This window comes from Amblyomma mixtum, chromosome 2 (genome assembly GCF_055824585.1).
Source record: "Amblyomma mixtum isolate Tamu chromosome 2, ASM5582458v1, whole genome shotgun sequence".
NCBI classification, from domain to species: Eukaryota; Metazoa; Arthropoda; class Arachnida; order Ixodida; family Ixodidae; genus Amblyomma; species Amblyomma mixtum.
In genome coordinates, this window is record NC_143013.1 from 24,284,920 (window position 1) to 24,298,581 (window position 13,662).

The 13,662-nt window shown below is 44.3% G+C and overlaps 1 protein-coding gene across 4 annotated transcripts in view; it reads left to right on the top strand.

Moving 5' to 3' along the window:
- Nucleotides 1-13,662, top strand: part of LOC149358706 (sodium- and chloride-dependent GABA transporter 1-like) — a 65,281-nt gene that overhangs the window by 30,607 nt on the left and 21,012 nt on the right. For all 4 annotated transcript variants that reach the window (XR_016288717.1, XR_016288716.1, XM_089570866.1 and 1 more), the window contains exons 8-13: nt 691-794; nt 3,177-3,301; nt 3,994-4,106; nt 5,742-5,870; nt 8,975-9,077; nt 12,153-12,253. Coding sequence is in view for 2 of the 4 variants with exons in the window: in XM_089570866.1 (XP_089426992.1) it covers nt 691-794; nt 3,177-3,301; nt 3,994-4,106; nt 5,742-5,870; nt 8,975-9,077; nt 12,153-12,253 (675 nt within the window). In the remaining 2 variants the exon portion in view is untranslated. The remainder of the gene's footprint in view (nt 1-690; nt 795-3,176; nt 3,302-3,993; nt 4,107-5,741; nt 5,871-8,974; nt 9,078-12,152; nt 12,254-13,662) is intronic.

Sequence of the window (13,662 nt, forward strand, 5' to 3'; positions counted from 1 at the left end):
AAACCTCAGTAGATGTGCGTTTTTGCATTTTGCTTCCACTGAAATGTGGCTGCCGCAGCCGGGATCTAACCCATGAACTCTCACTCAACAGTCAAATGCCATAGCCACTGAGTCACTATGGTAGATGTCACTGTCAGATACTTGCATATTTATTGGAACACTGTTATCACATATTTTGTAAAGAGGTTAGAAGGCAAAAAGAATTGGCGAGGAAAAATGGGTTATGCGTGCAGAAACTGTCTCACTACTACGCTGGGAGCGAAGGGATAAACAGGGGATGAAAGAGAGGGGAGAAGCATCAAGAAGAAATGTGCAGTTCACCCTTAACCTAGATTGATGTGAAAAAAGCCAGTGAATATTCACAAGGTCACAGTCATCACTCATATCTTTTCAGCACCAAATTTTAATTTTTTTGTTAACTTGTCTTTTCACAATACGGCAAAGGTACTTATGTGACAAAAAAAGTCCAATGCTAATAAAATATTCACAAATATGCACTGAATGAATGGTTTGCCAGTTGCTTATTGTTGCTGCTGGGATGCTCTAGTGCATAATGGTGTAAGCATTACCGAGACTATGGCTCAAGAAGTGTTTAAACTCTGCTGGATTCAAATGCTTGAGCCTTTTAATCTCTGGCAACCTGCAGCATTATATGCAAACCGAGTCTTATCATAGCTCGTTTAACTCCAGGTGTGGATAGCAGCTGGCACCCAGGTGTTCTACACATTTGGCATCGGCTTTGGCTCCGTCATCGCTCTGGGCAGCTATAACAAGTTCAACCACAACTTTTTCAGGTTGGTCTTTGTCTGTTGCATGACATCAAGATGCATTTTACTCACACCAGGCGATATTCGAGTATGGCTCGCTAGTACTCTTAGAAAGTAGTGCTTAGAAAATACAGTTGAACCTCGTTATAGTGAACAGGCAGGGCTTAAACTCTGGAGGTTCTTGGGATGTTTCTCAGACCCCTCACCAGGATTGACAAGGAATGAGACTTCCGCGCTAGAGTGAAGGGACAGCAAATTAGGCGGCTCTTACTAGAGAGTAGAGAGAGACCTTTTCAAGAAGTTTTAGCATTGTTTAAAATGCTCTCGTGGTGATTACTGAGGCCGCGACAAAACGAGCGCCAAATATGTGTAAGGTTGGCTTATCTGCACAGCACTGCCAGCAAGTACGTAAGGCAGGTCAAAGAGGCTAGGGTGGCTTCCCCGCATTACAGCCGTGCCGTGTGTTGAATAGTACGTTACTAAAGCTAATGCCTCTTTCACCACCTCCGTGAGAACCGACATGGAATGGTTACTGCAAGGCTCACACTGTCCACACTGCTGCTTTTGGAGCACTGTCGACGGGAGTGAGAGGCGTGAGAGCGTGCTGGCTGCCTGGCTACCAACCCTCCTTGCCACTATATCTTACGTGGTGTTGTTGACGAGTGTGAGATAACACTGTTGAGAGATAAAAGTGCGAACCTTGGCACGAACGCTTACCGCACCACTACGTAATTTGTGTGATGTGGCGAAGCCTGCCGCCTGCCAACCGTGTAGGCAGGCGGCAGGCTCCGCCACATCACACAAATGACGTGGTGGTGCGGCAAGCGTTTGGCAGGCAGCAGGCAGCATCTGTTTTGTGGCCAACCTCGTTTGTTAAATAAAGTAAAAATTACTTATGTTTATCACAAATATTTAGGAACAGTTCATAATAGCCTGTAATTCATAATATATCTATGTTTGCCATATTGAAGTTCGGCCACAGTTCTAGCCTCCCCATAGCAGAAATGAAAGAAGCCAACAGCCACAGAAACCAAGGGGCACAGGGGATTTTTTTTAATTTTTTTTTATTATTTTTTTATTTTGTGGTGTTGATCAATTTAGAATATTGCTGAATATGTTATCGCCTAAAGCTAACTGATTAGAAAAGCAGAAGAAAAAACAACCACCTGCCGCCGGTGGGATCCGAACCCACGACCTCCGAATTACGCGTCCGGTGCTCTACCTCTGAGCTACGGCGACGGCTGTCAAATCTTCTGCTTTCGGGGGTATTTATGTTTACAAGTAACCTAACCTTGAGAGTGTTCATCAGCGCCACCCACGTTCATAAGCGGCGGACGTAGAACGCCCTGAGTTACCGCAGGTGTGACGTAGAACGTCATCGAACGGAGAGGGTGGAAGCTGCGTGAGAACCCTCTTATGCTTCCTATGGCGTCAAGGCTGCCAGAACCGAGGCCCTTGCTAAGCAATTAAGCAAAGAAGGGAAGGGGAATGAGGGGCTCGTTATAAACATGAAAGAAGCCAACAGCCACAGAAACCAAGGGGCACAGGGGATTTTTTATTATTTTTTTTATTCTAAATTGATCAACACCACAAAATAAAAAAAAATAATAAAAAAATCCCCTGTGCCCCTTGGTTTCTGTGGCTGTTGGCTTCTTTCATGTTCATAGCAGAAATGGTGTGCCCTTGCTCTGGATGATGTAGCAAAATTATCTATTCTTGTATGGCACTAGCAAAGATTCCTTTTAGGGATATTGCAGACGCTGCAGAAGTATGATAGCTGTCAGAAGCCGACTGCACTGCAATTTTTACTGTAAAATTGGCATTTGGCTGGGAGACAGTGTGCACCTGAGTGTGCTGAATGTGTTGTTTTCCATTGGGCTATGGGCCTGTTGCTAAGCATTGCAATGGTCGGCAATACATGATGCCTGACCAACTCCTAAATGGTGACTTGTAGAACTTGGTTAGTCCAGAGGTCAAGCATTTTATTAACGAGTGGGCCAGAATTCCTCTAATCTCTTAAAATATAGAGAAGTGCAGGCTTTGCATATACTTATGCACAAGAAAAATAAGGTAATTTGGCCGCGTGGAGAAGATTGTAACTTCAAAAACTGCATTGCAACAGAACCGAGACACTAAGAGATCAGCTGCTAATGAAACAGCCTTTGCTGTAAGAGAACAGGACAAAAGAAAATGATTTAATGAAGGCTGTCCACTGGACTCGCACAGCTGTAGGATAGATGTAAATTTATTCTTTTGACTGCAGGTTCTAGAATTCACAAGCAGTTTCTTGAAGAAACCTATACGGAATGGATGCTGCACGTGAATGGGAAATTGGTCATAGTTCAACCATGCTTACTGACGCCCTCAGGAGTATGTGTCACTGCTCACCTGAAATGACTCGATGTGCAGGGACTCGATGGTGCTGTGCGTGGTGAACCCATTGACGAGTGTGGCGGCTGGTGTGGTCATTTTCTCGGTGCTGGGCCACTTGGCACACTTGACCGGTCGCCAGGTGAGCGACGTGTTTCGTTCAGGTGAGTGAAAGTGCTGCCTTTCTTGCCCTCACTGTACTTTTTCAGCCTTCAGGAAGCTGGCTGGTGGTGGTGATTGTATGATAATGTCACCAGTTTCACTTGGCAACCTCTGTTTGCTATTTTTTATAGTAATCAGAACTAACATGAATTGCTTGCTTCTATTCACTTTCAAGCGAAGCTTGCATAATGATATTAACCTGCGACATAGTCTCAGTGTTCTAATTTGAGATTTCTCAAACTGGGTTCTATGGAACTCTCGAGTCTTTCGGAGCGCTTTTTCATTTTCCCAAGCACTTGAATCGATGCATGCATCAACCTTCCCCTTTTCTTTTACTCACCTTGTTTGGTACTGACCACACTGTAATTGCTCATAGCAGACTATTTCACCATACGGTAAGTCGTTATTAATTGAATCTGATCATATCTTCACGGGCCATACATCTGCAAGCTCTTTCTTGCATGCATGCCATGCAGGAAGGGACAGAAGCCAAGATATGCGGGATTTTTCAGCACCATGGAAAGTTGTTGGGGTTCCGTGGGGCTAAAAAGATAGCACCCCTTCTCTACTGGGTGCTCTTATTTGACCTTCAACCTTTTACTGTGTTTTACAATGGTCCTTAATGCTACTGACTGCAATCAAGTGGAACATCTGTTGCATATGCTACTCCACTGCGTGGTGGAAAACATTTCAGGACCAGGCCTGGCATTTCTGGCGTACCCCGAGGTTGTGGCCAAGATGCCAGCAGCACCTGTGTGGTCGGTGCTGTTCTTCCTGATGCTGCTTGTGGTAGGGATCGACAGCCAGGTCAGTTCTGGTGGCCTTGGAGGAGAGCCGGGTATATTAGACATAAGGGCCGCTTATTCAGGACTGTCATTAAGGGCTCTTTGTTGTCTTATATTTACTGCAGTTATGCATGCAGCTTGAGAAATATGAGCTGTAGTTTTGCTCTGCACTTGGTAAGGCAGTCTTCGCAGTGTACCCCTAAAAAAATTAATACCAAAACTTATGAATTGCTATGTCTAATGACATGAGAGTTATGTAATGAGTAGAATAGCTATTTTGTATCTTTACCGCTGACTTAGATTTGTGCCTGTTTTCGTTTTGGCAGTTGTGCCGCTTTTCTTGCGCTGCATGTTTCCGCAGTTGCGTTTATATTTGCATTGAAAGGCTGAGGGCTGTCTTGCTTAAAAGTGGGGCACAGGCTTGAGGTCAGCTCGAAAAGTATAGTACTGGTAGGACTTGGCACTAGACTTTCCATTCTTTGGAGCCACTAGGCACTGCAATACCCATTTACTAGTATGCAGAATGTATTGCAGGAGTTTATAGAAAAGTCCATGATTGAAATCGTGGAGAGCACTGCCAGCTGTGGAAAGAAGAATTTTAAGGGTTATGCTAAAAGACAGGAAGAGAGCAGAGTGGGTTAATGGTATCCTAGCTGAAATCAAAAAGAGGATATGTACACAGGCAGGGTATGTAGTGCAAAGAGTAGATAAGTGATGGTCCATTAGGGTGATGGAATGGATTCCAAGAGAAGTTAAGGTGTTGCAGTCGAATGGCCTGAGGGGCGAGTTGGTGCATGATGAAATGAATGGCGACGCAACAAAGACACTAACAAGAAAGGGACACCACATGCGTCATATGGGCAGATGACAGTAGGAAGTTTGTGGGGATAATGTGGCTGCGATCAGCACGAGACAAATGTTTGGAGAGCACTGAGAGAAGCTTTTGTTGACGATGGTGATGACAATGGCCATGGTTATGATGATGATGGCAAAGAAAAGGCTCCAATGTGACCACGTCAGCTGCAAAAATATTTCGATTATATGTCTACCACTTGCCACAGTGTGTGTTCAAATGGAGATGTTAGCCGCTGTCTTGACTTATGTGGATAACTAGTAGCTGACTGAGGATGTTGCACTGCAGCCGTGGCGAGACTTTAAAACTTTTTGGCTTTTTTAGAGCACAGTAGTATGGGACACCTGTCTAGAGAGGCCATATAATGTTGCCAATTTGTGCATATGGGCACCTGTGTTGTCACCCTCCTTATGTGCACCCATTATGAATTTGTTTTTCCCGTTTGCCAACATTTAGTGCAGTGCAGCAGGCTCCAGCAGTCTGTCTCAGGCCCACCTTCAGCCTTTCCTTTCAGAAACTTGTTCTCACTTGTTTCTTCCCAACAATGCCAAGTGCCCACATGCTGCCCTGAGCAGTAATCGCCCCGCGCCGAGTGATGCTGGAAGAATTAGATCTCTGAAATATACCTCAAGTTATGCAATAATAATCTGAATATTCAACTGATGAAAATTAATTAAAAGCAGGGATAGACAAGATGAGCAATTGCCTTGCCTTTGCTTGCTTGTGTGTCCACTTTCAGGTTTTTGGTAGATGTGAACATTGCTTTCGAATGTGCCCCTGAATTGGCTCCTTATGATCCTGCAGTTCTGCACTGCCGAGGCCCTGATAGCTGGCCTCACTGACGTCTGGCCTGTGCTGCTGAGAAACCGCCCAACAGTGACGTTCGCTTTCTGCACCCTCCAGTTCCTCTTGGGACTCACCATGGTCACACAGGTGGGTTTCAAAGTTGAAAGTTTACTGACAGTTATTACAAAACCAAACCACAGAGAAAAAATGCATACTAAGAGGGCCTCGTGGTAAAAAAGCACTAGCAGGACCTCCCATTCTTCTACAGTAGAACCCCGCTACTATAGTAAATTCGATCACAAAATGAACAAGGGAGGGGAAAACCTCAGGTTGCTTGAGCCAACGTTTCGACAAGGGGACTTGTCTTCGTCTGGGCAAAGTGTTCATCATTGGCAGGGATTAAATAGGGCCTTGGCTCATGAAAATTAATTAAAAGCAAGGATAGACAAGATGAGCAATTGCCTTGCCTTTGCTTGCTTGTGTGTCCCCCCCCCCGGGGTCCCCGGTGCCTTCCTCCTCGGAGCCAAGGCCCTATTTAATCCCTGCCAATGATGAATGCTTTGCCCAGACGAAGACAAGTCCCCTTGTCGAAACGTTGGCTCAAGCAACCTGAGGTTTTCCCCTCCCTTGTTCATTTTGTGATCGCCAAGGACCATCTACCCCACCCTCTCTCTACCATGGACTATAGTAAATTCGGTTATAGTAAAAACCCAGATATAGTAAAGTGATTGCGGTCCCATTTTGCCTTTCATAGACAATTGTATTCATGACTGCATGTATGATTGTACATTATATGCAGTGTTGGAAGGCACACAGCACGCCTGTGCTCTCACAATGCTTCTGTGCATGTGTGTATGCATGTGTGTGTGCATTCCCAAAATTACCGAGCTTTGCCTTTCTTGCACCCAGTGCCAAACTGATGGCTTTTACCTGTGCTTATGTTGCCCCTGGCCTAAGTAGCTTGGCTGACTTGGTGGCACAGTCTTGCTGTGCTTTGCTCCCTCTTTCAAGGAGTCCAGCCAGGAAAACGAGTCCAAAGCTGGCGACCCAAGAAGCCATAGTGGTGCATTTCCAACAAAGTAATTTTTATAGGAATTATTTGCTTCTGCTGCAAAATTACTGACCCAGAGTAATGCATTACATTACTGAATGGCTACACCACGAAAGTAATTCATTACATCTCAGATGACTGGGAAAAAATAATTCAATTACTATAATTTATTACTGCCATGTCCGCTACCAAGTAACACAAGCTATTAATACAGTCTAGTGTGATGTGGGAGATTGCACACTAACTAGGTAACACTCAACTGCAACAAAAGCTTTGGTTTAAGCCCTGCATGCTACGATGGAATCGCCTCCATCGAAATTCAAAGAAAGGTATCATTTTGTCTGATGTCAAAATTTTAAAAATTGCAAGATGTTTTAGAAAATTGATAACTGGTTTGCCAAGATTGCACTTTTTTTTATTCCTCCATTGTTTTGTGCGGTGTGAGAATAATTGCTTCTTAAATATCATTAACCTCTTCCAGCTTATTTTCTGTGCGTGTTTCGAATTAACCAGCAAAAACCATGTTTTGCATTTTGTTTGATCTCGTGAGAGGCTTGAAAAAATGATCAAAGTGACTGATGTTCAATGGGGTTGCTCTTATGGAACATTATAGGTTGAGTACGTTGGTTGGGTCAGCTTTTTCTAAACGCGAGGTCACATACAAATCCAGGTAAAAGTCACATAGAGGCGCAGACGTTTAAGACTAGCATATAAAATGATCTCTTCACTTAAAATTCGTTCTTTGCCCAGAGTTGCAATTAGTAGTAGACAAGGCTAGGGAGATAGGGGGGCTTGTCCGGACATATATACAAAAGAAGCCTGCTTCTTTTGAAAAGTTGTTTTTTTGGAACAGAACTGAGCATGCATGATGTCTTCTTAAGTGGAACATTGTCATATGTATAATTAAGATTGATGGATGCTGCGAGAATTATTGATCTGAAGTTATTGTCTTTTCTTCCTAGATCCTGAAAGTTTCTTCTTAAGTGTTCAGGTGCATTCATTGACGAGTCGTACTTACACAAATTTTTCACCTTCTTTTGGTGTAAAGAGAGAATGACATCTTTGTCATTTTCTTCCCCTCCATCCAGCCAGAAAGGGACCATTTCCAATGTCTCAGATCACGAACATTGGTCGCATGACCACAGATGGCTCTTTGGCACTGGCACATTGGCACAAATGGATGACCACATTAGCATTTCTCATTGGTCAAAGAGCAGTTGTACGATTCCAGAGTAGTGACACCACTGGGTTTGCTGTCAGCCTGCTGAAACCTTGATGATGAAAGAACTGTTAAAAGAAGGTTGAAGGTTAGCGTGCATTTAGCTCTCGGTGCATTTAATAGCGTTTTCTCAGTCTACGCTGTGTTCTTGCTTACTACAGTGAACTCTCACTTGAGTGAACTTCAAGGGACCGAAGGAAATAGTTCACTTAACTGAAAGTTCACTAAACTGAATATTCACTAGACTAGCATAAGACATGGCATCCATAGTGTCAAAAGTGTGAAATGGAATTTATACATAACTTATACAAGGTGCATAGCAGTTAAAATGCTGCCTTTCTCACTTTGAAAAAAAAAAAATCAGTAATCTTCTTCTGCACTTGTACATTTAAAGCACAAGAAGTTACAAAACTATCGAAAGAGTCAATGTTTTTGTAAACTTCTTCTGGCACAGCTTGCTGTTTGAGACACAAAGTCTCTGAACTTTCCAATGCACCTTACAACCTCAGCTAGAGTTATAGGGCTTGAAACTGGCTTGCAGTTGCCTCCTCTTCATTGCACTCGTCTTCCTCTGGACAGTTCAGTCTGTCCAGCACAGGCAATCAGTGCACTGTCACACAGTGCATAGTCTTCAAACGAAGTACTATTGCTATCGACCTCCAGCTGATGACAGATCTCTGTCATGAGGGCGGGCATCGGTTGCGCCTGCAGTGGAGGGCTCAAAACTTCGTTGAACTGATCGGAAAAATAAGCCTGGGTCCTCTGAGCGAGTTCGTTAAACTGAAATATTCACTATTCCGAAATTTGTTTAAGTGAAACATTTGCGCATAGAATCTATAAGAAAACTGCCGGGACTTTTTAAAAAGTTTGTTATTCTGAAATATTCAATAAACCGGAGTTCGTACAACCGAGAGTTTACTGTAGTTATTTGCTATTTGCCGCATGTTCTTTGAGGAAAATCCGTGCCATTCTTCATTTCAGGGCGGCATGTATCTATTTCAACTTGTTGACACCTACGCTGTGTCCGGCATGACCCTTCTCTTCATAGTGTTTTTCCAGGATGTGGCCATCTCTTGGTTCTATGGTGAGTCATGGCGCATTGGTTCCCATTGGTTTACCACACTTTCTTGTTTTGCTGCTGCTGGTGTTCTCTCTCTCTCTTCTTGTTCTTCTTTCCCTTGTCTTCTGTTCTTCTCCTTGTTTTAATGTGTTAGGAGGATAGCCCTTTTTTTTTGGCAAAACCCAATTTGTGCATGTAGCGAGGTGCTGGAAGTGGTAAGGGAATATGTTTACTTGCGGCGGGTAGTGACCGCAGACCCGACTCACGAGAGCAGAGAAAAGTATATAACAGCTGTATCTTACCAGTACTCACCTATGGGGCAGAAACATGGAGGGTAATGAAAAGGGTTCAACTTAAGTTAAGGGCAACGCAGCGAGCTGTGGAAAGAAAAATGGTAAGTGTAACGTTGAGAGACAGGAAGAGAGCAGAGTCAGTCAGGGATCAAACACAGGTTAATGACGTTCTAGTCGAAATGAAGAGGAAGAAATGGGCTTGGGCAGGGCATGTAATGCGAAGGCAAGATAACTGCTGGTCCTTAAGGATAACGGAGTGGATTCCGAGAGCAAGCAGGCATAGCAGGGAGCGGCAGAAAGTTAGATGGGCGGATGATATTGAAGGTGCAGTGAAGAGGAATCTGAACTCATCTTTTTGCCACGGGAACTCAATCTACACGTTCCGAGCATTCTTAGAAACTTCGATTTATTGCCGTGTGTGGCCGATTTGCATAATTAAATCAAATTAACGTCCGGCTCCCGCCTTTTTTTTTTAATTCTCCCCCGTACGGTGGGCGGAGTCGCCAACGCGTGGAGTGCCTTTCACCCAGTCCTGTGGAGGCTTGCCGCTCTGCCATCGGCGGAGTAATACGTAGTAATCCGTAGAAGCAAATAGTCTGCGCATATTTTTATTTCTACGGGCTTATTTTGCGGCTGTATTATCTGCGAATGAAAATATTTATTCACGGAAACCTAAAAAACAAAATAGAGCGAAAGCAAAGCCTGCACGGAGCTGGCTGAAAGGTACTCCACGCGTTGGTCGACTCCGCCCACTGTACGGGGAGAATTAAAAAAAGTAAAGGCGGGAGCCGGACGTTAATTCGATTTAATTAGGGAAATCGGCCACACAGGGCAATAAGAAGTTTCTAAGAATGCTCGGAACATGTAGATCGAGTTCCCGCGGCAAAAAGACGAGTTCAGATTCTTCTTCAGTACACCTTTAAGAAGTTTGTGGGGAGAGTTCAGATTCTTCTTCAGTGCACCTTTAAGAAGTTTGTGGGGACATGGTGGCCGCAGCTGGCAAAGAATAGGGTTAATTGAAGAGACATGGGAGAGGCCATTGCCCTGCAGTGGGCGTAGTCAGGCTGATGATGATGATGGTGTGTGTTTGTGTGGGTGTGTGTGAGAGAGAGAACCCTCCATCCTCCAGAGGCCTCCACCCACCAGAAGCCGAACACAGCAACGGAACGAAAAAGCACTGGCAAAATCCAGGTCAGAGATGCGCTGAGAAGGCGATCAATGTAAAAGCGAAACATTGACCGATACTGCTAACTGAGATTTTGTGTTACATCGCATGATCACTTGTTAATTTTTTCTTCTTTCTTTTCTACTTCTCTCTCTTGGCTTGGCTTTGCTTCTGTCTTCTTCTCCTTCTTCAGCAGCTGCTTCGCGTAACAGCGCACCAGCTGCATACTGCTGTTGTGGTCTACTCTGAAGCTTCTCATGGGAGGCCCCTCTATACCATTGTATAAACGCTTCTTGTGACCTCCTTGCAAGGCGCCTGTGTACTGTGCGATGTCTATGCATGTTAAGAATTCCAGATGGTCTAAATTAATCCGAAGCCCTCCAGTGCGGTGTGCCTTGTAGCCCGTGTTGTTCTGGGACGTTGCTGCAAAATCATGAAGGCCTCCGCGGCCCTTTTGGCAATGCCACGCAGTAACAGTGGTGCCTCTTCACAAACAGCCCTGTCGGGTTTTGAGGATGCTTCACCGCATGGACTGTGAACAGCGCGTTTCAGCATACTGGAAGAACGGAAAAAGCACATGGATGCAATCGAGGGAAATTGTGTGGGCGTTGGAACGGAATGACACCATCCCAAAAATAGAAATAAGAAATCAGTGACACGACCAGCGCTGTCCCAAGCGGCGCGACTGACCGATGTGTGCTCCTGATGGCAATCATGGGATGTCGTGAAGTTAAACTTTGTCTGAGCTAAATGAAGCAATGGGGGACTTCAGACTGTTGTCATGTTAGCCATAGTGCGCGCGCCTGAGGTGCATGGGCATCAATGTTTCATGCTGTTCAGGTTCGGGGAGACCTATTTAGATCATCGACATGGCCTGCCGTCCGAATTAACCTGTGCGAACCCGCCCATGTCCAAGCTAACGAACGTCCGACACCATAGGCTTGCATGGGCGTCGGCTGGGACCACGCTTCTAATTCGAATTATCCAAATTTTTGAATTAACGGGAGTCGAATTAACGAGAGTTTACTGTATCAAGGTTCGATTGTAGATAGAGTGGGCAGTGTGTATTAGAGAGCAGATTTGTACTATGATATATCTTAGCAGTAATTAAGAGTAGGAAATGGACTTGCATGGGGCGTATAATACAAACAGATAACCAGTGGTTTCTCAGGGTAACAGCGCAGATTGCAAGGGATGCCAGAGAGTCAGGTGGGCAGAGGAGATCAGGAAATTTGCTGGAATAACATGGCCGCGACTTGCGTGGGGCTAATTGGAGATAATGGGAGAAGTCTTTGAAATTCATGGACTAACAAGGACTTACATAGTTCCCACAATACTACCAGTATATGTTTGAAAATGATCATAAACATGCATCTGTACTCCTGCAGCGCTCAGGACTGTTCTAGACGATATGTGATAGTTCTGCGCCGCGGTTGAGCACAGAGCAGCTGGGAGCTTTGAAAGTCTGATTTCGATCAGTGCATGGTGTGCTTCTATGTCACTGTCATTGTAGCCAAGTTTCTTTCATTAACCCCAAAAAACACTGCCTTGAGCATGTCAGTGCGCCTGCTTGCCTGTCTATCATCACCACCCGTGACAGTGTGAACTGTTACAGTATGTTTGTTTTTTTTTGTTTTGCAGGTTTCAACAAGTTTGCCAGCAATGTGAAGGAGATGATTGGCCATGCACCAAACTGGTTCTTTCGTGCTGGCTGGACAGTGTTTGTGCCCTTCTTTTGCATCGTGAGTACAGAAGTAATGCATCTCATTAGGAAGTAATGCATCTCATTAGAAAACCTATGCCAGCCATATCATTTCTGCTTCTGTCATTGTTAATATGTTAATTGTTAATATGTTAATTGGGATGCATCCATCTTTTGAGTGAAGCTCTGCCATACCAAACTCTTCTACAAATTGATTTGTGCCTGTAATTGGAATGGACCGGATTAGGATTGATTATCTCCCTGATTTCACCTTGATTCTGCACACTGAACATATAGTAACAGCCCACACAGTTCATGAGTAGCCAAACAATATTCGACCACCATTGAGTAGTGTTTTACTTTAATGGAGAAATGGGAGCGGGCAGTGAATACTTGTAGCTTGAGGGGGAATACGGGTCTTGGGATGGCAAAAAAATGCGAGAAAATCGATTTTTCAAAACCAGTTTCTCCTACTAATTGTACTTCAGACTACGGTATCTTCGCAAAATGTCCATGCTCTAAACCAGGGGTTCTCAAACTTTTTTGCTTGGAGGAACCCCAAAAGCCTTCAATTAGTTCCAGGGAAACCCCCCCCCCCCCCCCCCCCCCCCTGCTTTCACTTACCAGCAATGTTGTCGAGTGCATTTTTGCAAAGAGAGAGTTGCAAAAGTTAAATGTTTATTGCACAGATTAATACAAATACTAATGTGATGGGTGGTACTGCTTCCCTTTTAAGAGCAAGTCAAAGCGTGGCTCAGTAGCACTCAGAGCCAGTCTCATATCAGCTGCCGGGTCAGGGCCGGTGAGGGTTCTCGCGGAACACGAGAAGACAGCCCGCGGAACCCCTGTGTTCCGCGGAACCCAGTTTGAGAACCCCTGCTCTAAACAATCCCAAAGTATAAAAAAATTGAATATTTTGAGAGTCGAGCGACTGAAAAATCAAACGTGAGCTTCGAAATGATGTTCCGCTTCACGCGATCGCAATTCCAAAACTGCTCCCCAACTGCCACCATTTTGCTACCGTTCAGAAGCTTGTTTTGTACCCTTTCTTTTGACACCTTCCATGATGGCATCAGAGCAACACAGCCAAGGCTACGGCTGTTTTCCTGCGACCTAATAAGTGCATAGACTTGCAATCTCTATCTTTGTTTGTGATTTTACAAATACATTTTATGCCTTGCAAGTTTTTTCTCTGGTTTTCCTTGGTCAGTGTAAATGTGCTTGGTATCAATATATTCTTGAGGAGTAGATCTGTGCAATGATGCTATTTTTACTAGCTTTTAAGTTATGCATTAAATTGAATTAGTTGCTTTCCTAAATTACTGGCCAAATCATTTTGTATGTTCTATTCATATATATATATATTTTTGCCATTATATTTTCACTGAGGCAAGTGTAAAAATAGCATTACCGCACAAAATGCGTCTTGGGTGATGCAGTTCTGTGATC